The 24,004-nt window shown below is 44.2% G+C and overlaps 3 protein-coding genes across 5 annotated transcripts; 2 read left to right on the forward strand and 1 right to left on the reverse strand.

Annotated features, from left to right (window-relative positions):
• Positions 1–7,350: 7,350 nt before the first annotated feature.
• slc25a47a (solute carrier family 25 member 47a) lies at positions 7,351–11,408 on the reverse strand. Its single transcript, XM_047021588.1, has 6 exons — positions 11,142–11,408; positions 10,737–10,780; positions 10,577–10,648; positions 10,290–10,469; positions 9,702–9,966; positions 7,351–9,393 (listed from the first exon to the last, which is right to left on the reverse strand). The coding sequence occupies exons 1-6, from the start codon at positions 11,176–11,178 to the stop codon at positions 9,083–9,085; spliced, it is 909 nt and encodes a 302-aa protein (XP_046877544.1). The 5' UTR covers positions 11,179–11,408; the 3' UTR covers positions 7,351–9,082.
• Positions 11,409–11,993: 585 nt separating this feature from the next.
• slc25a29 (solute carrier family 25 member 29) lies at positions 11,994–17,811 on the forward strand. 3 transcript variants are annotated; one of them, XM_047022113.1, is made up of 5 exons: positions 11,994–12,417; positions 14,115–14,158; positions 14,357–14,417; positions 14,769–14,852; positions 15,038–17,811. In XM_047022113.1, the coding sequence occupies exon 5, from the start codon at positions 15,038–15,040 to the stop codon at positions 15,809–15,811; it is 774 nt and encodes a 257-aa protein (XP_046878069.1). In that variant the 5' UTR covers positions 11,994–12,417; positions 14,115–14,158; positions 14,357–14,417; positions 14,769–14,852; the 3' UTR covers positions 15,812–17,811. The 3 variants fall into 3 exon arrangements, with proteins under 3 accessions (XP_046878069.1, XP_046878070.1, XP_046878068.1); XM_047022114.1 differs by having other exon boundaries at positions 14,380–14,417; XM_047022112.1 differs by lacking the exon at positions 14,357–14,417.
• Positions 17,812–20,312: 2,501 nt separating this feature from the next.
• vrtn (vertebrae development associated) lies at positions 20,313–23,267 on the forward strand. The gene is made up of 3 exons (XM_047022085.1): positions 20,313–20,355; positions 20,967–21,280; positions 21,430–23,267. Exons 1-3 carry the CDS (start codon positions 20,337–20,339, stop codon positions 23,191–23,193), a joined length of 2,097 nt encoding a protein of 698 aa, XP_046878041.1. The 5' UTR covers positions 20,313–20,336; the 3' UTR covers positions 23,194–23,267.
• The last annotated feature ends 737 nt before the right edge of the window (positions 23,268–24,004 follow it).

Below are 24,004 nucleotides of genomic sequence, written 5' to 3' on the forward strand. Positions count from 1 at the left end.
TCTGTTACCCTCAGCAACCTGTTCTCAGAAAAAAAGTGCATGTGGACTAATTCCTCACAGCAGAGACCAGGCCAGCCCAGGACTAGCACTAATCCAGTGGGTTTCTAAGGATCACGTATTTGTGGCAGGAGAGAGCAGAGCCGAGGGCCAGAATTTGCCAAGAAGCAGTTTGTGTTCAGCCTGTCTTACCTCTCACTGGGTCACATTATCTTCTTCCAGGATTTGAACTTCTCTTTAAGTAAAAACCTCTGGGCTTCTGCTCAGGTAGCATATTCTTATTCTGACCTGTTCTGTACAGTCCTAGAAATGATTTAGGGTGTTTAATGGTTGAATCAACATTATGTATTTACTTCTAACAGACCAAAAACTCTGGCCATATTCCCACAAGCCTTACACTTCTTTGTCCCTATATCTAATCAATAAAACAAATCAATGCATGTTGAAGTCACACAACCAGACTATTCCATCAAAATACTACTTTGACAGCCTCTTGGTATGTTAGTACTGCGATAGCCGTAAGCGATAGGGATTTGTCTTTGTTCATTTGCATGAGTGATCCAGCTAGTCTGCCGGAGGCTGCGCTGCCTGAGTTAACCTGAGACAGTTCTAGAGATCTAACAACCTGGTCCAAGGTTATCACCCTCTTATGTAAGAGTACCTCCATGCCTGTTTCCTGTCACCAACCCCTGCTCTCCTAAGCATGCCAATCCAAACATTCCTTGAAGGGAGTCAAGACCCAGAAACCACATAGGAAAAAACAGGTTTAGGGAAATGCATACAATTTGACCCACAGGTAACATACAGTCTGTGTACAAAAGATGGAGACTGAGTTGTTCAGGGCTACCCTTTCTCCCTTTTGTTGTTTCTTGAGAATTCCTCCATTACTGTTTTCCTTCAAAAACTCCCACCTTGTCAGATTCAACAATATGTACAGATCAGTAGGGACCACACCCATTTGACAAGAGAAGCTTTTCATTGCATAATTTTTCACAATTAAACCTTGGCAGGTAGACATCGCCTCAAGGAAGAAGGCCTTCTAAATCTCATTTAAACTGGGAAAAAGTCTTGGCACCTACCGGCCCAAAACTCGAAACCCAAGCCTGTCCACGCTCTCTAATCTCATTTATCCTGACAACCTCACTTCCAGCCGTGTCCTCGGCTAACCACTGACATCCTCTCCTGTACTTAACTCCACCAACCTCAACTCTCTTCCATTGTTTTTTTTATCCTTCTTCCTTCCTTTATCCCACCTTTCCATCTGCCCTCTCTCTCTCTCTCCCCTCTCTCTCTCCTTCTCTCTCTCCACTGTCCACACAGTGTCCACTATTCCTCTCAGCCCACTCCTTTAGCATCTCTCCTGTCTTATGTTAGTTAGCAGCTGAGATTCTGCCTGCCCTGACCATTTTGATCTGAGTCACGTGTAGCCTACATCACATGTCATGTGAAGAACTCCCTCCCTCCCTCCACTGCTGTGCCTCATGGGTATCCAACAGAGTGCCTGATGTTAGATTAAACCACCCTTTCCAGATACTCCAGCTCTGTGTAACACATTTCTCTCAGCCATTCTGCGCAGCTCGTGCCCAGGGAGAAAGAGAGAGAGAGAGAGGGGGGGGGGGGGGGGGGGGGGGGGGGGGGGGTGATGGAGAAACAGAGGGGATGGAAAGAGGAAAGGGAGGACAGGAGGAGAGGTTTAAAGATGCAGAATGAAAGGATGAGGGCAAGAGAGGAATGGAGATACAGCAAGTTAGAAAGGGAGAGGGGGGGCAGAGTGGGGGAGAGAGGGAGAGAGAGGAGGAGGGGCAGTATGGGAGAGAGGAGGGAGTATGAGGATAGGAGAGAGCTGACACGGTGGTGCCTACAGTCTCAGGCTTGTCCTCATTTAATCTCTTTCAGCTATTTCTCTCAGCAAACACAAATCAATCATTCTCTCATTTAAGACATTGATGAGTAATTCCTATTTAACCCCTTCCCTACTGACAACTGTCTCATGAGCTGTGCTTGAGTTGGGAGTCTTCAATACATCATCCTACTGCAAAAAAAGGCTAAATGACAGTCGCCACAGTGCTGATACAGTGCAATTTGTAGAAATAAAAGGAGCACTCAAGGTCATGTAAATATTTCTCTGAATCCCCCCTCAACCTCCCTATTTTCTTCCTCTCATTGGGAGTTGGAGCTCCCTGCTCGTTCTTCATCAGAAAGATGAATTTTAAAACTGTATTACATAACTGAGAAGTGGAGAGGCAGGTATCCATGGTAACAACGGTATAAACACCCCGCAAGTGACTGTTGTGGGGAGCGAAGCTGTCAGCCCTTCACCTACCCTGCTCCTCCCTTTGCACAGCCACGCATTACCCTCCTGTCAACAAACATCTTTTACAAGTAACACAGCACCAGGTTTCGCTACTCTGGTCATGTCAGATATGTGGCTGCCACTAGCCTTTTATGTGCATTTATCAGTGTTGCCAAAAAATCTGCATTCTGAAATGCAGCTAAAAGTCGCTAGATTACGTGCTTGCGTCATACATTGCCGCAATAATTATATCACAATACGGAAGTGCATAACAGATCTATTATAGATCTGTTTATAATAAACTTTGGGAACGCTAGAACTTAAAAAAGTCAAACATGATGTAATTCACAAATCCGTGAAGGTTAATTAGCCTAAACGGAGACTGCCAACATAGTGGAAAGTCGCCAGATTTGTCGCTAGATACAATTTTTTGGGGTCGCTAAGGAAGGTAAAAAGTTGCGACGCTTCTCTTCAAGCCTCGACTAACTTCTCTGTGTGATGTATTTGAAATCTTGTTTTCTGCTACATCGTCTGGCAAGATAGCCTGGCTCTGCCGTCCAACGTACTTCCGCTCATTTTATATTATACTTCTTTACTAGGTCTGGGATTTCAGTGTATTAGTCGGTTTTCAGAACCAATTTTTTTGTAGGTCCAATCAGCGAACAGAGGGAGTGGCTGAGAACGATGACGTTGATGTCGTGCACAAGTTTGAGTTGTAGTTCAGTAATGGCGGCGGGAAAAGATGCGAGCGAAGCTATTCTGCGGTTGTGGCAACGCTGCCGAATATCCATAAGTTAAAGCCGGAGCAAGAACAATCCTTGCTGAATTTTGTTGGTGGCCATGATGTTGTGGCCCCCCTCCCCAGGGGTTCAGGAAAAGTTAGATTTTCCAGCTACGGCAGCTAGCTCCGTTACAGTGTTGAAGGAGTTGGCTAAGGCGAACGCTAGCGATAGGTCATGGCAGATCCAACTGGCTCTGGGCAGATACAATAGTTTTAAACTTCAACAGACTACGCGCCTTCAAGGAAGTTATTGCTTGTCAATTAAACGATCCCAGACCCTCTGTACAAATTAAATGTATGAGAGTCTGGTTAGGACCAGGCTACTGGCAAGACACTGCACTCACTCATGTATTCTTGATCTTGCTGCTATATTGGCGACTACGCACTTTTGTTCTTCAATGTTATTTTAGCACAACAGTTAAATCATATGGTTCACCTTGCCTGGGAGCTGAGATTATTTTGTGGTGTGATTAATCAAAAGGCCTATCGACTTTCCCTTGACCCAGACCCCCGAAATACTGTTTGAATATGTACTTCTGATCCTTGAGCTTCTACTGTACTTTCTGCACGTGCAATTTGTTTGTCGCTTTGGATAAAACAGTCTGCTAAATTATTAAAATGTAACATGTAAAATTGTCAAAAACACATGAGATGGTAGTAACAAATTGACCAGTGTCAAACCATAACATTTGAATTAAGCTTCCACCCAGTGGCCAATGTCTGTATTACAAGCCCTCTGCACATTTTCACAGAAATTGATATATTTTCTAATTAAAATAATCAGCAGATGGATTGGCGGGAAAACAACTTTGTGACAAACAAAAACAGAGCGAATTACCATTGGGTCAATGAGCCTTTGGATTTCACACTGAACACTTCAAAGAAGTTAACTTTTTCAGTAACCCTCATACCCCTTTCACACCAATAACAAGGGTGAGGGGGTGAGAAAAAACGGTGTGAGATTTTACCCGTGAACGCCTGAAGCCTGTATTCACTGTGTAGACCTGGGTCGAGAGGTGATTTACTGCTCAACACTGCTCAGCTTGTAAATACACACGCTAAAATATCTGGTTCTTGGTGTGAAAGGGCTAGAAGTTTAAGGGAAACTGTATCCTTTTTCCATGACGTCTTTGTATCACAAAAGCAAGCTTGTGTTTGTAAGGACTGAAGGGAGTGTTCGATGTACTGGTGGGAAGCCTCTAGGTATCGGTGTGCTTGTCTGATACATGACATCCTTGAGCTGTCCTGGCCTCCTGGGGCGAGGAGCTCACTCTCTGTGTGACGGCGACCTGGACTGAACCCTTCACCATCGCACTGGCCTGTCAAAGGGAGTGGGCGATCACAGATACCAACATCAAGACTGCAAAGGCATGGTCCCAGCACTGCGCAATGGCCCCATCTCCCTCCCTCTCCCCCCCACCTTCTCTCTCTCTCTCACTCTCTCTCAACCCCCCTCTCCCCCTGTCTCCCTTCTCTCCAACCCTCTCTCCCTCCCTTTTTCTCTCTCTCTCTCCCTCTCTGTCTGTCATTTCACTTCTCATTCCATGCTAGCTGCTTTCTCAGTTCTCTCCGCTCTCATTATCGTCTCTTATGCAAAAATCTATCTTTTTCTCTCTCTCTCTTTATCTCCCTCTTCTCAGCATGCTCATTCCTCCTCTTTTCCCTTTGCAGTCTCTCTTCCTTTCCTTCCTTTTATTCCCCTCGTCCAACACCCCCCACACACACACCCTGTGGGCCCTGTCACAGTGCAGTTACCAAGAGGCGCACAGGCCTGGAGTAGCTGCAGCTGTTCAGAGAAGGCATGTGCCTCCCACCAAGACACTCAGGCCAGGAGGCAGGGGAGCACTATTAATATTATCAATGTACTCATATCTCCTGGAAAAGTGATTAAAATATTTGCTCTGAGGATGTCAAGATGGGGGTTGGAGCTTCGGTGCTCTGTGTGAAGGATGTTACAATGCTTGCCATCGTCATTGTATGAGATCATATCAGATTCTGGTCTGAAGTCAACTGTTTTGTGGAATGAACAGCATACCAGGCCTTTCATAATCTGCATTTTCAGATGCATAAAAAACCCATGATTGAATTTCTTGCAATGCAAGGCCCTTAACTTCCTGTCAGAGAAACAGATCTACCTCTCTGATTTTGGTTTGCCTCCCGTGGAATTGGGTTCCGCTCTCTAAGGTTGTTTCTTGTCTTTTTCTTGGCTTTGCACTCACTGCACAGCATCTGTTCAGAGTTAGTGTTCCTTTCATGCAGAACAATCTGAAGTACGGTACAAACTACCACAGACCAAAGACTGCATCTCATCCCCTGCAGAATAATTGAGCAGTGGGTCCTTCTCATCAAGTACCTTGGCCCTCGGTTGTCCTTTTCCCTAACATATCTTTCTTATTATTCTTATTATTCTTACCTCAGCTCCTGTCCTGATATGTTCAATATGTTCAGGTAAAAAGGGCATCTTTGGAGGAGTGTCCTCTCTTCTTGTCCTTCTCTCCCCAAGCGCACTGTCCATCTTTCTGTCATCCCCCCTTTCTCTCGTCTCTCCATCTACTAGGTCTCGACACCATCACAAGTAGCATATTCTCCTCTGCTCCCCCCCTCCACCTCACCTCCCGAATACCCTCCTCTCCATCCCTCTCCATGCCTCCATCTGCCCATCTCATTGTCATCTGCAGTGCCATCTGAAGGAGGACCTCCTCTCGTCCTCCTCACACGCCCTCCATCCCTCCTCTAGTCTTCTCTCCTGAACGCCGTCCGCTCAGTGTCATCTGAGGTAAAGGGACGGGGCCAACGGGGCTGTAGATTTACCCAGCAGCACACGTCACCAACAGGGAAGCGCAGAGCTCCCAAAATAGCCAAACAGCCCAAACAGCACGGGATGAATGGGGACCTAAGTGGCAGTTACTGAGGAGAGATGCTGGCAACAAAATGGAGCTTTTCCAGAGTGGATGTGATTGAGACTGTCTCTTTCCCGCAAACCCTCCAGATGGCATTTTGTTTTTAAGAACTGGAGAGGGTGTTCGATGTAATCATATAACACAGAAGACATGCTTGGAAGCAGTCGTTCCCAGAGTGCCTTTTTTTTCTCTGTTTACAAAATGGTGCTGTTTGTGCTTATTTGTTATAAATGTTGATTAGAAATGATGGAAAAGTCAGTTCAGATTTGTTTTGGCATGCCTCAGCTTCGGAACCCATTTACTGTGAAGCTCAGTATAATCATTTTTGTCTGACAACAGCTTTGGTGATTGGCTGGCTGATGAGAAGAATCTTCAACCATTCTCAAGCTATAGCTGTTATAGGTAGCTGTAGATAGTAATAGTATCTGCACCAAGCAAGTTCTAGTGTGACTTATTCAATGACAGGATCAAACTGGACTGTTTGATAGGCTCTTCTTCTCAGTTGTAGAAACATTTTTGTATTTCATGAAACGATCACTAACTATATTCCAAATCGAATTCGCTATATATTTGAAACGATAAATCGTCCATCCCATTTTCACACTTCCCAGTCCCAGTGTAGTATATGGCTTTTTAGAAGGTTACGTAATTGCTGGTGTTTTTGTTGCATAAGGGAAAGACATGCAGGGTTTAATTATGAACACTGAACAAAGGAAACATTCAGGGTTTTTTCTTGTTACAGCGTACAGGGTCGGTGATTCCTAGAACTTCAGAGGGTATTTCTTTGTGAAAAAGCCCAGTTTCCAAGAGAACTCTTGCCCCAATTGAGCGGGAATGTTTTTGATGACTAGCATCTGGTCATGCCAAAAACATTAAAATTCCAAATGGACCCTTTAAGTGAATGTATAGTAATAGTCGAGGACTCCCATGGATCTAGTCTAAACCCTATTTATCTGTTCATTCCATTTGTGTATCCATCTCTTTCCCATTATTATATTATTAACAACTCAGCAGCATCTCATGATAGGCTTGATGGTAAACCGTTACCATTATTCCACAACTGGCTCTTTAAATTCAAAGAACTCGATATGTGTGTGTGTGCACGTGCAAATGTACAAGTGGTCCACATTCACCAGTCGAGCAGTTTTAAACCGTGATCCTTTTTCATACTGGTTGTAAGTAATCGTGTTTGATGTCGTTTGGCTACACTTTCTCAAGGATGCACTGGCATTCATTATCCAGTAGGTGGCCCTATAGGTCTGCTGCAGATATATGCTTGATCAATGTATCCAAATCAATGCCCTGCATTCATATGATAATTAGCATATTTGCACCTGTATTATATATACTGTATTTATTTAATTAAAAAGAAAATAGTATTACATTATATTGGAGTGCATTGGAGACATCCAATAACTTGTTTATTTAATTTCATTTTACAACAACAAAAGTACTTTTTCAGCGTTTCAGCAATATACAGCCAATTTGCAAAAACACATTACACATGTTAGGAAGATAAACTGTAGCATCTTTCCAAAAACCAAAATCCTCCAGATGTGAGTTTTTTCTAGTCTTCCTTGAGGGTTTAGGTTGGTTTAGGTGCAGTTCTATGGGCGTATGTGAAGCCCTCTTTGACATTGCTTGTAAAAAAGGCTATACAAATAAATGTTGATTTAATCCAGATGAGACAGATGCAGCCAATTCAGAACACTGCTACTTTTATGGTCTTCCAAACATCACTGCAGTTCTGAGGTTTTTACACTGGCTTCTTATCTGTCCATTTATTTTCATTTCAATTAGTGAGGTTTAGTGCCACATTCACTTCTGATCTCCTATTACGTTATGAGCCATCCTGGCCTGTAAGAACGTCTGAAACACATAGGCTTTCTGTCTCCAGAGTCCACACTAAAGATGGAGACAACTTTCCGTTTTTACGGACCGCATATCTGGAACACGCTCCCAGTCTCCCAGTCAGGTTGTTTATTATCTTACACGGCACTGTGACTTATTCTCTCCTGAACATGTTCTACTTTAGCTTTATTTAAATGTTTAACTCTTTGAATTGCATTTAAATGTGTTTGATATTGCCTCACGTTGCTTTTACATTGATTCTCAAAGTCTTTAATGTAAATGTAAAGTACTTTGAACAGCGTTGTGGTTGTGCGTCTTCTTCTTCCATGGAGGTCTACAGCGCCCCCTGATGGCTCACAAAGCAAACAGCAGCCTTCGGCCAAAGCCTCAGAAAGAGAACAGTTGCCGACTTATACCAACTTAGTGGTATGAAATGTTACGCTCCCGGCCATCTACACCTACACAAAAATGGCTAAGCTTGTTTCTAAGGTCGGAAAACGTACGGACTTTCAGTGTGCGAAAAACACCCAGCACTTGATTTAAACCTCGAGTCTCACCAGTCATGTGTACTCATGTTAGCAATACAGACAGAAGTATTGTATCTTAGTAACTATCCCTCAGCCCTTGAGAGTACAGCCCACCATAAGGTTGTAACACTGTCCACAATTAGCAGAATACATTACATCAGAGGTACCCTGAGATGAATCCAGTGTTAGATCAGGCACAAATACAAGAACCACCCCAACAGAGAAGATGTCACTCCTCCTATTTCAAAATCAAACAAATGGCACCCTAATATAGCTCATCTTTGTATCTGCACATTATCTGTGTATCGTTCCTGTATGTTTAACTCACCACAGTGCTACTCTACAGTGTTTCTGATGTTTTCCTTTTAGAATTGTGCGCTTTGCAGCACTATCATAAAATGTGAACAAATAAAATACTAATTCAAGTAAAATATGTGCCTGATAACGGACACAGTCGTTGTTCCCCCTCAGCAGCGGAACTTTGAGGCTACTCTCTCGTTCTCTCTCTCTCACTCTCTCTTTCCCATGGCGACACGACAGGTGGGGGAGGCAGAGGTAGCCACCAGAGGGGGAAAAGTATGACTCGTTTTTTTCCTGAGGCTTCACAGGGTCATCACACTGTAGGATAATGCAGCACATGCTAAAAGCTATCAGCGAACACAATAAGCAGAGGGATAGAGAGAGAGATAGATAGAGATAGATAGAGATAGATAGAGAGCTGTAATTCCCTTCATTAAAAATCCAGGCGGTTGGGTTCCACGGCATCAGGTGGGGTCCTCAGGACGCCGACCAGGAGCTCGTATGTAGCGAACACCACCATGTTGACAGGGAAAGCTCGCAGACAGTTGATCCCCAGGCTCCTAAAGAACACCCCTCTGCCCTCCACACGGGCCGTCTCAACGATGCAGTGGAAGAAGCCCTTGTATCTCTTGGTCTCCCTTGAGCCGTCCATCTGTAGACGGGCCTTGATCACGTCCATGGGTGTACCCACAGTCCAGCCAGTCATGCCGGCTAGGCCCCCAGCCAGCATCACACCAGTCCACTCTGAGCACCAGAGGATAGCAGAGTTAGAAGACAGTTGGTCTTAGCAGGCTTTTTACTTTTTTCACAACAAACATTTTTTTTATAAAATCGACTCAAGTCTGAATTTCACAATGCCATCATGAGAGTAAATAATAATTATATCTTATATGATTGTGATTTAAGACTGATCACACTTTTAACAATTAGAGAGAGAGAGAGAGAGAGAGAGAGAGAGAGAGAGAGAGAGAGAGAGAGAGAGAGAGAGAGAGAGAGAGAGAGAGAGTGTAGGGGAGTAAGGGGCATATTCATAGTGTTGGAGCATCACTGACCAGGTCCATTCTTTCCTGGAGGGGTTAGATAATCACACAGAATGCTGTAGGTCAGGAAGTAGGTGGCGAAGGAAGGTCCATCTCTGAAGATGAGGGGAAGAGCTCCCCTGTAGAGTCCCAGAACCCCCTCCTCTCTAGCGATGGTCAGAAGGCAGTGAACTGGACCACGGTACTTGGGTTTGGGCAGGTTGGCTCCAGCACGCATGGACTCAGTCTGGCATTGCAGACGCACCTTCACTATGTCACCTGGGGACATCACTGTGACCTGAGGGTCCAAATGATGTAGGGCCATGAACAGCACAAGAATAGGAGTAAAACTGTAAAACTTGACATTAAATTGTATTGATTTACTTGAGTAGCTTTTATCCTAAGCGCCATACAACTGGTATATGTAGAAAGTACAAAGGACTCAGAAGTGCATAGTTTTAAAACCAGTCAACTAAGTCAGAGGGTCGAGCAACAGAATTATGGTAATGATAGAACATCAAAACGTTATTCAAAACAATAAAGTACGAAATGGTGCTGATTCACACCAATCCTTTGTGCCTTGTACCAATGCCGTCCAATCAAAAGAATGTATCAATTTACTTGAGCCACACCCCCAGCCAGACCAGAGAGGAAGATGTCAAGTTTGGTGTTGTGGGTCCCGAGACCTCCTCGCAGCTGGCTCAGACATTGGAGACAGTTCCTGTACGTGCCAAACACCACAGAAGAAGTCATAGAAACCGTGGTAACAGGCAGGGACATTCCCTTGTAGAAACCGTGCACCTGGAGTGTACAGACAGAGCAGGGAGAAGACACAGACCCAGGTCAGGAAGGCCACTGAGAGGACAAGGTGAACAAGGAGAACAAGGTGACGGAGACATGTTACTCACCCCTTCCTTTGTTCCTGTTGCTATGATGCACTGCCATATCCCAGTGAATTGTTTCTGAGTTTGGATTCTGACCTTGAAATGTTTTTATTACCCATCATTGTGATTATCATCATCAGAAATGGAACAGAAATACTCTACACATCTCTACTAATACTCATACCTTTACAGTGTCCAGGGGGTATCCAACAGCAACTCCAAACCCACCTGCATTTATAATGAGAATACATATATAGAGTTGCAACGTATCTCAAATAGCTTTGTACGTCTTGTTACTACTGGATGGCGAACTAAATGCGACACTATTGGCCGTTATAAACAACTCGAGCTGCACCCGTTGCCCAAAAGGTTTTCGGTCTAGTTGAACACGGTTTTGTGCGTGTGACAGATACATAAGCTCAGGTTTGATCAACGGCAGACCGATGTTCCCTACCGAGCTATTTTTTGAGTAAGCCTTTATAGCTCTAGGGCTTTTTCTGAACTACTGGACATAGATAACTAAGATCCTTCGCTGACGTGCTTTTAGAAATAAAAACAGATATCAGGCACTATATCTGCCAATAAGTACCTCCAATAGATCCAGCTACGAAATCAGCAATATGCATCCCTGCTCCGAAAAAGACTTCGGTAGCGTTAACAGGGCAAATATTGTGACAAAATATCCTTAGCGCGCATATTCGTAGTCTTGTAGTGGTATAATAGTCAGAAGTGCTGTATCTAAAGCAAGGCAAAACTTGTGCTTCAGTTAGCTGCCTGCTTGCCCTTCATGTGTGAGGAGCATGGTTTCGACGTTACAAAACAGTATAGCCGAATGCTGCCGAAGTATTTCGATTTGACTTCGATGATTGGGTGTGTTCGACTTCATGCAGCACCGGCTGCGCCGACAGTTGGCTGCCTTGAAGCTGAGAATGCCATTGGCTGCTTCAGGTCAGCCGGGCTACAGGCGGCTGTAGGCGATGCCGGCGCTGCTTGAAGTCGAACGCACCTATTGATTGGATGATGGTGGTTGGTCCTACGTCCATATCTTTTTCCGACCATGAAACTGTCAATGTCGATTTTAATGCAGCAACCTACACCAAAGTGAATGGTGATTATCTGAAAAATATGTAGCTTAACTTTATGCAATGAAACATATTTTTTTTAGCAAATCAGGCAAAGATCAGGTGGATTTTAACATTAATCTTTGCTCCAAAATCTGCTTTCAGTTAATTAAACCACACTGGACAAAAAAGGCTTGGCCCATCATTGCACATGATAGGCTGAAGCTGATGCAACTGGGAAAGCAACGTCAAAAATATTTTGTCCCTTCTCAACCAATAAGTTATGGGGGTAAGGTCGGAAAATAGGCGTCAACAACGTGGCTCTGGGCGTCGGCTTTAAAACTGTGATTTGATTGGATTCGTTGTTGTCGGCGAACCACGTATACTACACGCCTCCGTGCAGTCTGTCAAATTACCGGGAATAGAAATAGAGAAGGGCTCTGTCTGCGCGGTTGTGACGGAATTTATCAACGTGACCACTAAAGACGAATGAGGGTTAATTCAGGCCGAATAAGCATACTTAAACAAAAATGAGATACCTACCATCAGTGCAGTCACACTGAGAAAATAAACGATTTGGAGAAAAGACACTGTCAGTGCTGTCAGTGTAGCTAGTTAGCTAGCTGAGTCGATTGCGTGAGACGACACAGTGAGGAAGCAGTTTACGTGACATCTAGAGGAGATACAGTAGGTGAAGCTAGCTAGCCATACAACTCCGGTTGTGTTATCCTGTCCGAACTCATTGGCAGATAATTTTCGTTGGTTGAAGAGTGAGGATGGACTTTCTTGCTGGCTGCATTGGAGGTAAGTCACAATTGCCCCTACCATGTTCATTTCATATTAGTTTTCGCTGGCTAACTAGTTGCTACACAACTGTAACTATCAACTTCCTAGTGCGACAGTTAGCTAGCTTGTCCGCCTCGCTCATCTCCGGCCAGGAAATTAGCGCTGGTAGATGGAGCATCTGGACCCCCCAATCACTCGGCAGGTTTAAAGGAAAGGGCACTAATAACTGCCCAAAGTGATGTGTGAATTTGGATACGGTTGGAAGTTTTGACATTTAGACGAGATCATCTTGAATTGAGATGTTTAGTATTGCATAATAGACTATGGTCTTATTTGTAAATGATCATTGAAAGATTGGTGATCGAATACGCAATTACTTGGCTCCTAGAATACAAACTTTAATTGCTTCCTAATAGCACAACATACACACAGTGTCAGTTGATTCCAGCCATTTCAGTCAGCACCTGCGGACCCCCCCCCCCCCATGTCCTCTGGACACACCGTTAAGAATGAAAGGCATGCATGTTCTTTAGTCAGAGGTGGTCCCAAGATAGCTCTCGGTTAGTAGGTGACTATAAATCACACACACACATACGCTCTTTCACTTCTGCCAGTCGTGTACTGTATGTAAAACATTGTGGTTGCCCACCCTCAGCAAGTGAGTGGACACAAGGGGGAAGCCAGACCTTAATCAGATGACAACCAAGTATATACAACAAGTAAGCTGTTGTTTACGTTTGCATAGGCTTACATATATTAATGTTACTTGAAATGGTTGGATATCTGATGCCCTGGTTTCCAATACCATGGGACATAACATCTAGGCCTACAGTCTAATTCTACTCTTACAATAACTTAATTGAACTCCGGTGTTTTGTGTCGCAACAAGTTGATAGTACAGTCTCAGTGTGGGCTATCCTGTTCTAAACATGGAGGTAATGTTTTGAAGTTACAGCAGATCATGACCCGCTGAAGTGTCTGGCTTACACCAGGAATCCTCTCCTAATTGGCTGGTTTGGGACAGTCTGTTGTGACATACAGGTTCTTAGACAGGATTATCCTGCCGCGTTTCAGCTGGGCAGGCAGACAGCTTGTAGTCAGCCAACGTCCGTGCATACATGGGTTCCAAAGCACCTTTTGACAATGACATTCCTTTATGGAATGTTTTGGTGCCAACTGTTAACCAGGTTGGTACACTGCTAGGCCGTGTGAAGGTCTATTTATGGCTGTGGAGTAGACCCAGTCAGACCCCGGGAATTGAGTTTCACCAGGCACAGCCAGCACCTTGTATCAAGTTACATGGCAAGACTGATTAGCCAGAGACTAAACTGGCATCAGAACACAGGCACTCCATGAACCTGAGTTACATAACATTCAGAGAAACTGAGAGGTGAGGACCTCTTAGTTTCTCTGAGGGAGGCCGGAGGAGGTAGACATTTCTAGATTACAGATACCCGCAAGAGAGTCTAGTTACGAGCTGACGCTACACGTGGGCCTTTAATATCATTCTCAGATTAGTCACAGTATGTATGTTTAGACCGGATGGCCTCTGCTTGCTTGTGGAGGGACATTTAATGACACATGACTTGTAAACAACATTTTGTTGCTAAAACACTGCTGCTCTGACACAAGATTGTCACTTCATTGCAGTGTGCTTGATAAGTTTTGTAATTGTATCTCTTTCCCTCTCTTTTTGTTGTTGTTGCATCCCCTAGGTGCTGCTGGAGTCTTGGTTGGACATCCTTTTGACACTGTGAAGGTAAACATTGTTTCCCCCACATATTTTCTTTTTTTAAGTTTGACTGCTTTTTCTCAGAATATAAATTAAGCTGCAAACTTGACTGTATTATGCATGTCATCAACAGCTAATTGGATAATACCTGGTTTATATCCTGCTTAGATAATAACTAAGGAGATTGCCTTGTTACCTGTAACAAGGACTTTCTTCATTTTACAGAATAAGTCTTACTGTGTTTGTAGATAAGGGATAAACTACCTCTTCCCAGCCATAAACAGTAGTAAGTAAAGTTCAGGTCCATCCCTTGTCTCTGTGTCTTTTGGTTCTTGTTTTTGTTGAATCACAAAGCAGTACAATATGTAGGAACCCTCCCCAGCCTCTAACCAACTGTAAACTCTTCCATGTATCAGTTGACAGTTTGTTCATTGTATCAGATTAGTAATTTTTTCACACTTCATTCACAGCACATGTATTAGCCTATCAGTGTGGAATGTTATCGTTCAGTGTTTTCCCTTCACTCTTTTTCACATGTTATGTTTATCAGAACGACATAGTGAGGATGTCTTGTGGGCTCTGATCTGAACCTGATTGGACTTCCTGGTTCTACTTCTGACTGTATCCTGTCTTGCAGGTCAGGCTCCAGGTCCAGAATGTGGACAAGCCCCTGTATCGCGGGACCATTCATTGTTTTCAGTCCATCATACGGCAGGAATCAGTGAGTAACATCTTTATCATGTGTCCTGTCATCCAAATAGGGAAGGATAGCGTGCATCTTGCTTATTTACATCAGTGAATAACTTGCAAAATGTTGTTTTACTGGTGGCTTGCCTAATTGTTTTAAATTGCGTAATCATTATTATTTTTTGTCATCAACACCTCCTCCCCCCCCCTCCACACCAGATGTTTGGTCTCTACAAAGGCATCGGCTCCCCCATGATGGGCCTGACCTTCATCAACGCCATCGTGTTTGGTGTGCAGGGCAACGCCATGCGCCAGCTGGGCAACGACACGCCCATGAACCAGTTCATGGCCGGGGCAGCGGCGGGGACCATCCAGTGTGTGATCTGCTGCCCCATGGAGCTGGCCAAGACTCGCATGCAGATGCAGGGCACAGGAGAGAAGAAGTCCAAGAGGAAGCTTTATAAGAACTCCCTGGACTGCTTGGTCCGCATCTACAAACGCGAGGGCCTGCTGGGGGTGAACCGCGGCATGGTGACCACCCTGCTCCGCGAGACACCAGGCTTTGGTGTTTACTTCCTGGCATACGACGTCCTGACCCGCTCCCTGGGCTTTGAGCAGAACGACCCCTACATGATCCCCAAACTGCTGTTCGCAGGCGGCATGTCCGGCATCGCTTCCTGGCTCTCCACCTATCCGGTGGACGTGATCAAGTCCCGTCTCCAGGCCGACGGTGTGGGTGGGGTGTACCAGTACAGCGGCATCGCTGACTGCGTGCGGCAGAGCGTGAAGAAGGAGGGTTTGGGGGTGTTCACGCGAGGGCTCACTTCCACGCTTCTCAGGGCCTTCCCTGTCAACGCGGCCACCTTCGCCACGGTAACACTGGTGCTCATGTACGCCCGCGGGGTGGAGGAGGGGCCTAAGGACTGTGAGGCGGCGCCGGCCGCCCCCCACCACACACAGCTACAGCAGCAGGCTCAGGCCTCCAGCCTGTGACCCCCGGAACGCACGCTGTGACCCTGTGATGCTGTCTTCCTCTCCTCGTTCTACTCCAGGCTGGTGGTTTCCAAAAAAAAAGATCTGAACCCCTCTGTTGGTTTGGATTTGTGGTCACGTGATTGGTCACGGAAGTAGTTACTAAAATATTCAGATCAATAGTTGAAAGCTAGAAAATAGTTGGAAAGCATTGGTCTAGACATGTTACTGAGCCTCATGATTGGTTGTGGTGAGGGGAGGAATCGTAATCTTTTGATTCCCAAGTTTTCTGTGTATGTACTACAGTATATACCATTGTTAATGTACATATACACATATATAATTATGCAGTGTGACACTGCAGATGTACATATTTTTATTTTGGCAGTTAATTTCATGTGGTGTTTCAAAGAAACACTTTTCCAGCCTTATGTTGTAAACAGTTTAACTGGCAAAAAGAAGCAAAGCACTGTTATCTTCTTGAGCTAAAAGAGTGAAACTGTAAGTGTAGGACAGAGGTTTAACCCAAAGCTTGTCCATGCTAAATCACATGCTGCTAGCTTTGATACCAAACCAAATAAAACTGAGGTCACGTTTAGGTATTTTCATGGCACGGTCATGTTTGTGGTAAAGTGCAAACTTTGTTGCTGTTTTGATTGAGATGTGGGCGGTATTATGACCTGTAGGAAAGAGTATCTCTGTGCAGCTCTGTGCTATTCTTGTGGCAACTAACCTTATTGATAATCATTTCGCCTCTTAAGCACTGAAAGGGTTAAAACGAAAGCACTTATTCAGGTCACAATTTATTGTGGATTAGGATCTACTGCAGCAAGAAGAAAGGCAACCTTGATGGAAAATGAAAAGCAGAATGTGAAGTTTTCTGCGAATAACAGTTATAATGTCAGATTAGTGTGCTTTGTATTCAGGGTGATACTTTTGTTATATCTAGTCATGTTGGTCTCTGTTTTAAATCTGTTTTTTGGTGTAAGCTATTTAATATCGTTTTAAAAGATTGGCCTGGCTAATGGGCATTGTAAATACAGAAAATGCACACACAAAAAAAACATGCATGTGTAGTCATTGTATGCTATTTGTTTGTCCATAATTGTTTCATGAACAGATAACCCATTGGTTCTCCTTTCAGAGAACACCCCAAGGGTCACTTCACTAGTAGCCCTGGTTGTCCATGACCTATGCTTTTTCCACTGGAAAGAAGCTTGTATAGTTTCAGTACGAGGTTATCGAGAACTATAGAACTACTGGCAGCATGTCAACAATACATAGTGGCACAAGTGCTCCACAGCACTTAAATTAACTGTAAGCTGGAGGAATTCCCCACACTGGAGTCAATAAGCAGCTACTTAAATAACGTCAACAATAGCTGGTTTAGCAAATCATTCGTCTGTGTGTGGATGGGAAGAGGAGAGGTGCACTGTAAAACACTGATCTATCTTGTTGAATGTAAAACAATTGTACTTTCACTCTCCCCATAACTGTGTCTGGCTACTCTGAGGGAAAACAAACATGGCTGCTACTCTAATATGTATTTGACTGGATGTTCCAAGGGGAAGCATTTGCTACTGAGTTATGGTGCACATGACCCTTGACTGTGTGTTGAATTGAGGTAATCTATCACAAACAATTAGTTTTGTGCGAGTTGTATTTGCAAGGGATAATCGTTAATGTTTGTCCTGTTTATATAATTTTTATGTTTGACTTTTTATTTATGTTTTCATCTCATATTCTGTCAGTCAATGTCCACAACAAAGATGAAAGGGATTGTTAGTTTAGCAAATCATGTGGACCCTATTGTGACTTGGAGGTTATATGCAATATGTAAAGAATGTTACCCAACATTTGTGATATCGAAGGGAATGTTTTAAAGTGGGTGGAATGTGTAAATATATAGACATATTTTTCTCTATTAGTTGTGGTGTCCTGAACATATTGGTTTTGAACAGTTAAAAAAAGATCTCATGCTATTTTTGTAACAAACTGTTAAGAAAATAAAGATGGCAAACTCAACTAACTCAGTTTGTTTTATGTTTTACTTTATTTGTCCAGTAGGGAGCATAAACGATTGTTTATAGTAAAAGATTGGCTGGGTAAAATCAATTATTCTACAGCGATATTGTGGTAGTTAAAAGTTAATAATTGCAGAAGTTACGATTATATTCTCAGCTAAGTGAAATGCTATTTGGCGGACAAGCTGGTAATTCTTTTTTGAAAGGTTTAATTATTTTTTTTGAAAACAAGTTTAGCTAAAAAGGTTTTGAAAGGTTTAAAAATGTGTCTGTGTCAAAAAGGATTACTTGCATATGTGCTGCTTGTCTATAGTGTATTTTGGTATTTATGTATTAATATGGAGTGAGGTACAGGTACCAGCGTGACACTTAAACAAGTAGTTGGTTTCCCAACCAAACTAAGATTCCATACCGTAATACAGTCTCTATCACAGCGTATTAAAATAACATCAAACCCTTAAGACCATGAGTCTTTGCAAGGAGTCACACTTCAATCCTACAGAATTTGCAGGAACATTCCATGACAGATTACAGTCAATATGTACACCCAAGTAATTGTCAATCTGAATGTCCTCAAACAAATAACTGTAAGACTAAATTACAAAAACGATTGTGGCAAAGTGGACTTGGCCCCATATCGTCTAGATACAACTGTGTGTGTGTGTGTCACATCCCATTATGTGCATGATCAAAGTTTCTTCTTCCAAAAAATGTCAATGCATGTACATCTATATATATATATCTATTATCAGCAAAATCACTCAGGAATGCAGACAATGGTGTCAACTGCTGAGTTCATTGCTGTCAGAGCTCTAATCCTGAGCAACAATGCCACGACCAACAACAAAAGACACTGCTGGAACGAGGGACAGTACCTGATCCTTTCTTCAAAGATCTTGAGCTTCTACTCCCCCCCACACACACACACAGAAACACACACACTCACACTCTCTCACACACACACTCACGCGCACACACACACACACAGCATGAGAGAGACTACTGGAGCCGGCTCCAGTGTTGTCCTATTAGCATTTTCAACACCCCTGACCTGCCTGCCCTTGTGTTCACAGTATAGCACAGTACAGCTAATCTACACACTTAAGGTGTGTGACTGACTCAAATCACTGAATTTAGGTGTGTGTGTTTAGGGGGAGGAGAGGGGTCTGAATATCTAGTTGACTAGAGAATGAGAAGAGACTGAGATAGACATTCTAAGATGCACTGTAGCCAGGACTCCAGTGGGTGCCACATAAATACACCAAGTGTATTAAATCAACAAGTATATTGACATGCTTGCCCATGCAGTGGGAGTGAGAGATGGAGTTTCAAATGACTGCATCCTCTCACTCGGCTGAAGGCTCCAACCTGTGAACCCTGAAGGAATCAGGCACCAGCTTGTCTACCAATGCCCTGGAGAGCACAGGGGAGACAAGCGTGTGTGTGTGCGTGTGAGAGAGAAAGGGAGAGAAAGAGAGAGCGAGCAAGACAGTAAGAAAGAAAGAAAGAAAGACAGTAAGAAAGAAAGGAAAAAGAGACAGTGCTGAGTGAAAGAGTGGGAAAGTTGAGAGAGTCTGGTTAAGTAATGGTATCTAGGTCTATCTGGGTGAGCAGGGCCGTTGTGTGGAACACTGTGTAGAACAGAAGGCCCGATTACCAGAGTGCAAAAGGCCGAGAGCAGAGGTGTTAAAAGTGATACTCTGGAGAACCAGGCTGACCTGCCACCCTGCTGCCTCTTCCCTCCTTATCTAAAGATCACTTCCACAGCCGTCTGCACATCTCCCCTCTGCAATCCACAAAATGCTCTGGTACTACTATTTTGTGTACAGAATGAAAGTAATAATGATCTACTGATACTTAATCACTACCACTATTTTTCTGGAAAGATTATTGTAGTGCATTTGGTAGTAGGCCTACCATTATTGTGTGTATGAGTTGTGAACAAAAATATTCATGAAAACAAACGAGTTAGTGGGATAAATGTTCAAAGCCCACATTTCAAAGACATTTGAAAGAGGGCTTGAATTCCTTGTTTGTTTGTGCAAACTTGCTCATTTTGATTCTGAAATTGGAAATCTCTATTGAGGATAAAGAAATATTGTTGCCATCTTTAATAACTAAATGTTTCGAAAATATTAACTACTGACAATCTACGTTCTTTGGAAAACACAATACATTGTAGACTCTGTTTCAGGTAACCTGCTAAACACCGATACTGTTCCTCTGATGATGGCCCTGACACCGTGGCTTTTGTTCACACTTCACATTGAAATTGACCCTGGCCCTACGTGAGAGGCAACAGGGAGGTGTTACTGGAAGATTTCCCGAAGGGTGATACTGCTTATCACTCCTACATCTCCAAACAGTCATGTACGGAGCTCAAGACGTTAGCATTGCGGAGCGACTCACATAGTAACTGGCTTCTACACGAGCACACGATGGACTAATTCAGTGAAACAATTCAGAAGTTTATAATATACATGTCGTCCATTCCGAAACAACTTACGTTACGCCCTGGAACCATGTTTATACCAACTTCAGGTAAGGAACATTTAAATGAATTACGATATCAACAATTCGACGAAGAAAGACGTGCACAGAGAAAAGGAGGACAGATTATTTGTAAACTGGTGACGATATACAATGCAACTTTGAAATATATTCACGAAAGCTTAAATACGATTGCCTTGCTTTCAAAACACAGATGGAAGCCTACTTTCTGGATGTACAACCTAGGCCTAGTTTTCAACGTTTGCTATTAAAGAGCTGTCCTCTATTATAAACGATCACTTGAGATCAGGGTTGCCAAAAGAGACTATACAAACAATGTTAGATTACCAGTCGGTTGTGCTTCAGAACTGCTATTTCTCTTTCACAAACGAAAGCAGTGCTCCTCTTTACGCTAGTGTAGCTTGATATTCAATGAAACAAACTAAAACATAGCTTCGCCTGGTGTCTAATTTTCAATATAGCGTAGTTTCTAGCAAAACGTGAATAAAAACAAAAAACTTGATATTTGCACTGTTTTGTATTTGTAAACGCAGTCTTCTAAAGCCTTGCTTTTTCTATTTCACTCCTCACGCATACTCTACTTTTTGTTAAATAAATAAATAAATACTTTGTAGCCTAATAAAAACGTAACTCCCCACTAGGTATGGTCCAAAGGAGTGAGGTGGTGCTGTCAGTCCTGGGAGAGCTACAAGAGGCAACAGAGAGCCCGGGCCTAGATGCCCTCACCACTGTGGCCTTGGAAGTGGATCGGGTCCTGGCATCCCTCTCCCTTCCCAACACCCCATGCCATGAGTTTCCTGACTGGACTGGCATCGACAGGCTGGCCCACAGCCTGTACCCAGCAGATGCCCCCGGGGGCCTACTGCCCCTGGTCTGTAAAGGTGAAGGCAACCTGCTGTTTGATGCTGCTAGCATGATGCTGGTAGGAAGCACCAGTATTAGCATGGAACTGCAGGTGAGTGAGCAAGTGCAGAGAATGGGTTTTAATACTGCTGTCTCTGTTTGTACCGATTTGCTAATGAGGTTGGCGTTTTGTTTGTCGTTCACATGCTTGTATTTGTGACCGTGTACTTGCCTAAAGATGGATGTCTCCCGTCCCTGCAGGTTAGGACTGTGGTGGAGATGTTGCTCTGGAAGAGGTACTACCTGTGTGGGATGATAGACTCCAAGGTGATGATCCAAGCAGCTCGCTTCAGCCTCTGTGCAGAGGAGTCAGAAGAGATGCTCAACCTTCCCATGACTGTCTTGGAGGCCATCTTTGATGCGGACATCAAAGCCTCCTGTTTCCCAGGCTCCTTTGCCAACATGTGGCACGTGTACGCCCTCTCCTCCGTCCTGCGGTGCAACATCTACTCGGTCTATCCCATGTTCAACTTCAAGATTCGACCGTACTTCAACCGCCTCATTCGCCCCAGAACGTGGCCCAAGAACCTGGACCCAGTCACTATCCACATCATGTGGTCAGGTGAGCTACAGTATGGGTCTGTGTTCAAGCCCCACCATTTTGTGGCGTTGGTAAAGGCGAGCGACCTCCGCATAGGTAGTCCCAACACCAAACAGAGGGTCCGTCCCCTGAAGACCCTGGAGCTGTCGAACCAGGATGTCAAGCTGTCCTACTCCAGCCTGAAGGACAACTACAACATCCCCAAGAGCACATTCTACCGCTGGAAGCGGCAGACCCAGGAACACCGCAAGAAATCGGCGGTCAGATACGAGGCAAAGCAGGTCCTTCAAGCCAGCTATCTGCAGGGTAACCTCATCCCTTTCCTCAAGTTCAAGGAGTTCTTCCCGGAGATCTCCAGGTCAATGTTCTCTGCCTGGAAGCATGAACTGCTGCTGTCTGGTGGAAGCTTTTCTGGTTCCTCTGCTGGGGAGGTGAGTCCTGGGGAGAGCACCGAGCAGGAGACCTGGTCTTCTCCAGAAGGGAAGCACGAGAAGCCAGATCAGCATGATAGCGTGGCCGGCCTGTTTGGCCTCAACTCCGACAAGCTGGAGGGGGAGAGGGCCCAGACTCTGGCCCACATGCAGGAGGCCAAAAGGTGTCTGCAGAATTGCATTGCCATGAACACCTCCTTCCCCTTCAGACTTTTCAAAAGAAATTTCCCTGGGATATCTCGATCCACCTATTACAACTGGCGAAGAGAGGCCATGCTGTTCAACCGTGGCTACAAAGCTGGGAGCAGCGAAGAAAGCTCAGATCCCGACAAGAGCCAAAGTCCCAAAAATGGTCTGACCACGACAGAGAATCATGCTGCCATCTCCGGAGGGAAGATTTGGAGACGCAGCCACAAAGGTTTCAAAGTAAACTATCTCTTAAAGAAGAAGTTCAGAAATACTGCCAAGCTCCGTGTCCAGAAATTAAAATGGTCGCTGTCAAAGTTTAAACTCAACTACCCCTCCCTATCACCCAGCTTCTATTGGCTTTGGCGCGGCAGGTCAGAGAGAACCAAGAACCTGGAAATCAACCCTGAGATGAACACACCCGAGGCGCAGGAAGTGCACAGCACAGAAACAGGAAATGAGATGACGGAGAACGCTGTGAGGGAGAGCAGGATGGATCAAAGTGTGTTCTCCTTTGAGGAGAGCCCTAAGGGTCTGACAGGCTCCATCATGACCCAGTTTGATCCACCAGTCCCCAGGTACACCTTGCCCAGCAAGGTTGACACTGATAAGCAGATGTTTGTCATGGATGTTGTGGCTTTGGCTAACTTCAAGGCCAAGGCTAAGCTGTTTTTGCAGCAACGCTTCGAGGAGAAGTCCTTCCCCACCTTCAAAGAGTTCAGGTCCTACTTCCCCCTGACTCCACGTTCCACCTTTTACATGTGGAAGAGGGCTCTTCACCATGGTCTACCTCTGGTACATGTTTGAGTATATGAGCTCTACCAAAACAAATGGTGCCCTTTTAATTTTAATGTTGACTTCTGAATCCTACTTTCTTCCAACCAAACATTCCCACACTAGATGATTCCAGCTGATACACTGGGCTGTTTAGAAATCTACATGTAGATACGGACTGTTCACTTAGGTGAAACTTGGTACATTGAAATTTAAATTGCAACTAGGTACATCCCAAGCATGTTGTTCTCCCCCCCACCCCCTCCTCTCTGCTCATTCTCAGCTACCGGACATTTGCACGTGTGTGAAAGGAGACCTCCTCAATGTTCCCATTCATGCTCCCCGATGCCCTCCAGGCAAAAGGCAGTTCAAAGTCACTGATGAGGGGGTGGAGAGGGGGATGGAGAGGGGTAGGGGTGTATAGTGTTCTTTGTTTTGAGGCTGTTCTTTTTCCTCTTCTTTTGTTTCTGAATCCCCTTACAGCTTTGTGTTTGGAACCCTTTAAGCTTCTGTTATTGTTTTTAGTCAAATTGTTTACATGCTCCTTGATGTTGTGCTCTTCTCTTGAAATATATCTAAATAATTATTAGCTGTTTACCTGTAGAATATTTGAAGTAAATTGCTCCGTGGTAAGAGGGAAAGGGCTTATAATTAACTTGATTTCTTTTGCTTTGGGATTTACTGCTCAGAATAGGTTTTGATACACGCCTGTTTGATTAACTAATGGTACACTTTTGATGGTTGAATTCACTTGGTGCATCACTTTGTTAAACTTTTACATGTTCCAATTGGTGATTTAAATTGTACAGCAATAGAAAAATGACTAAGGTATATTTGCACTACA

Source organism: Hypomesus transpacificus, chromosome 6 (assembly GCF_021917145.1).
Source record: "Hypomesus transpacificus isolate Combined female chromosome 6, fHypTra1, whole genome shotgun sequence".
Classification (NCBI taxonomy): Eukaryota; Metazoa; Chordata; class Actinopteri; order Osmeriformes; family Osmeridae; genus Hypomesus; species Hypomesus transpacificus.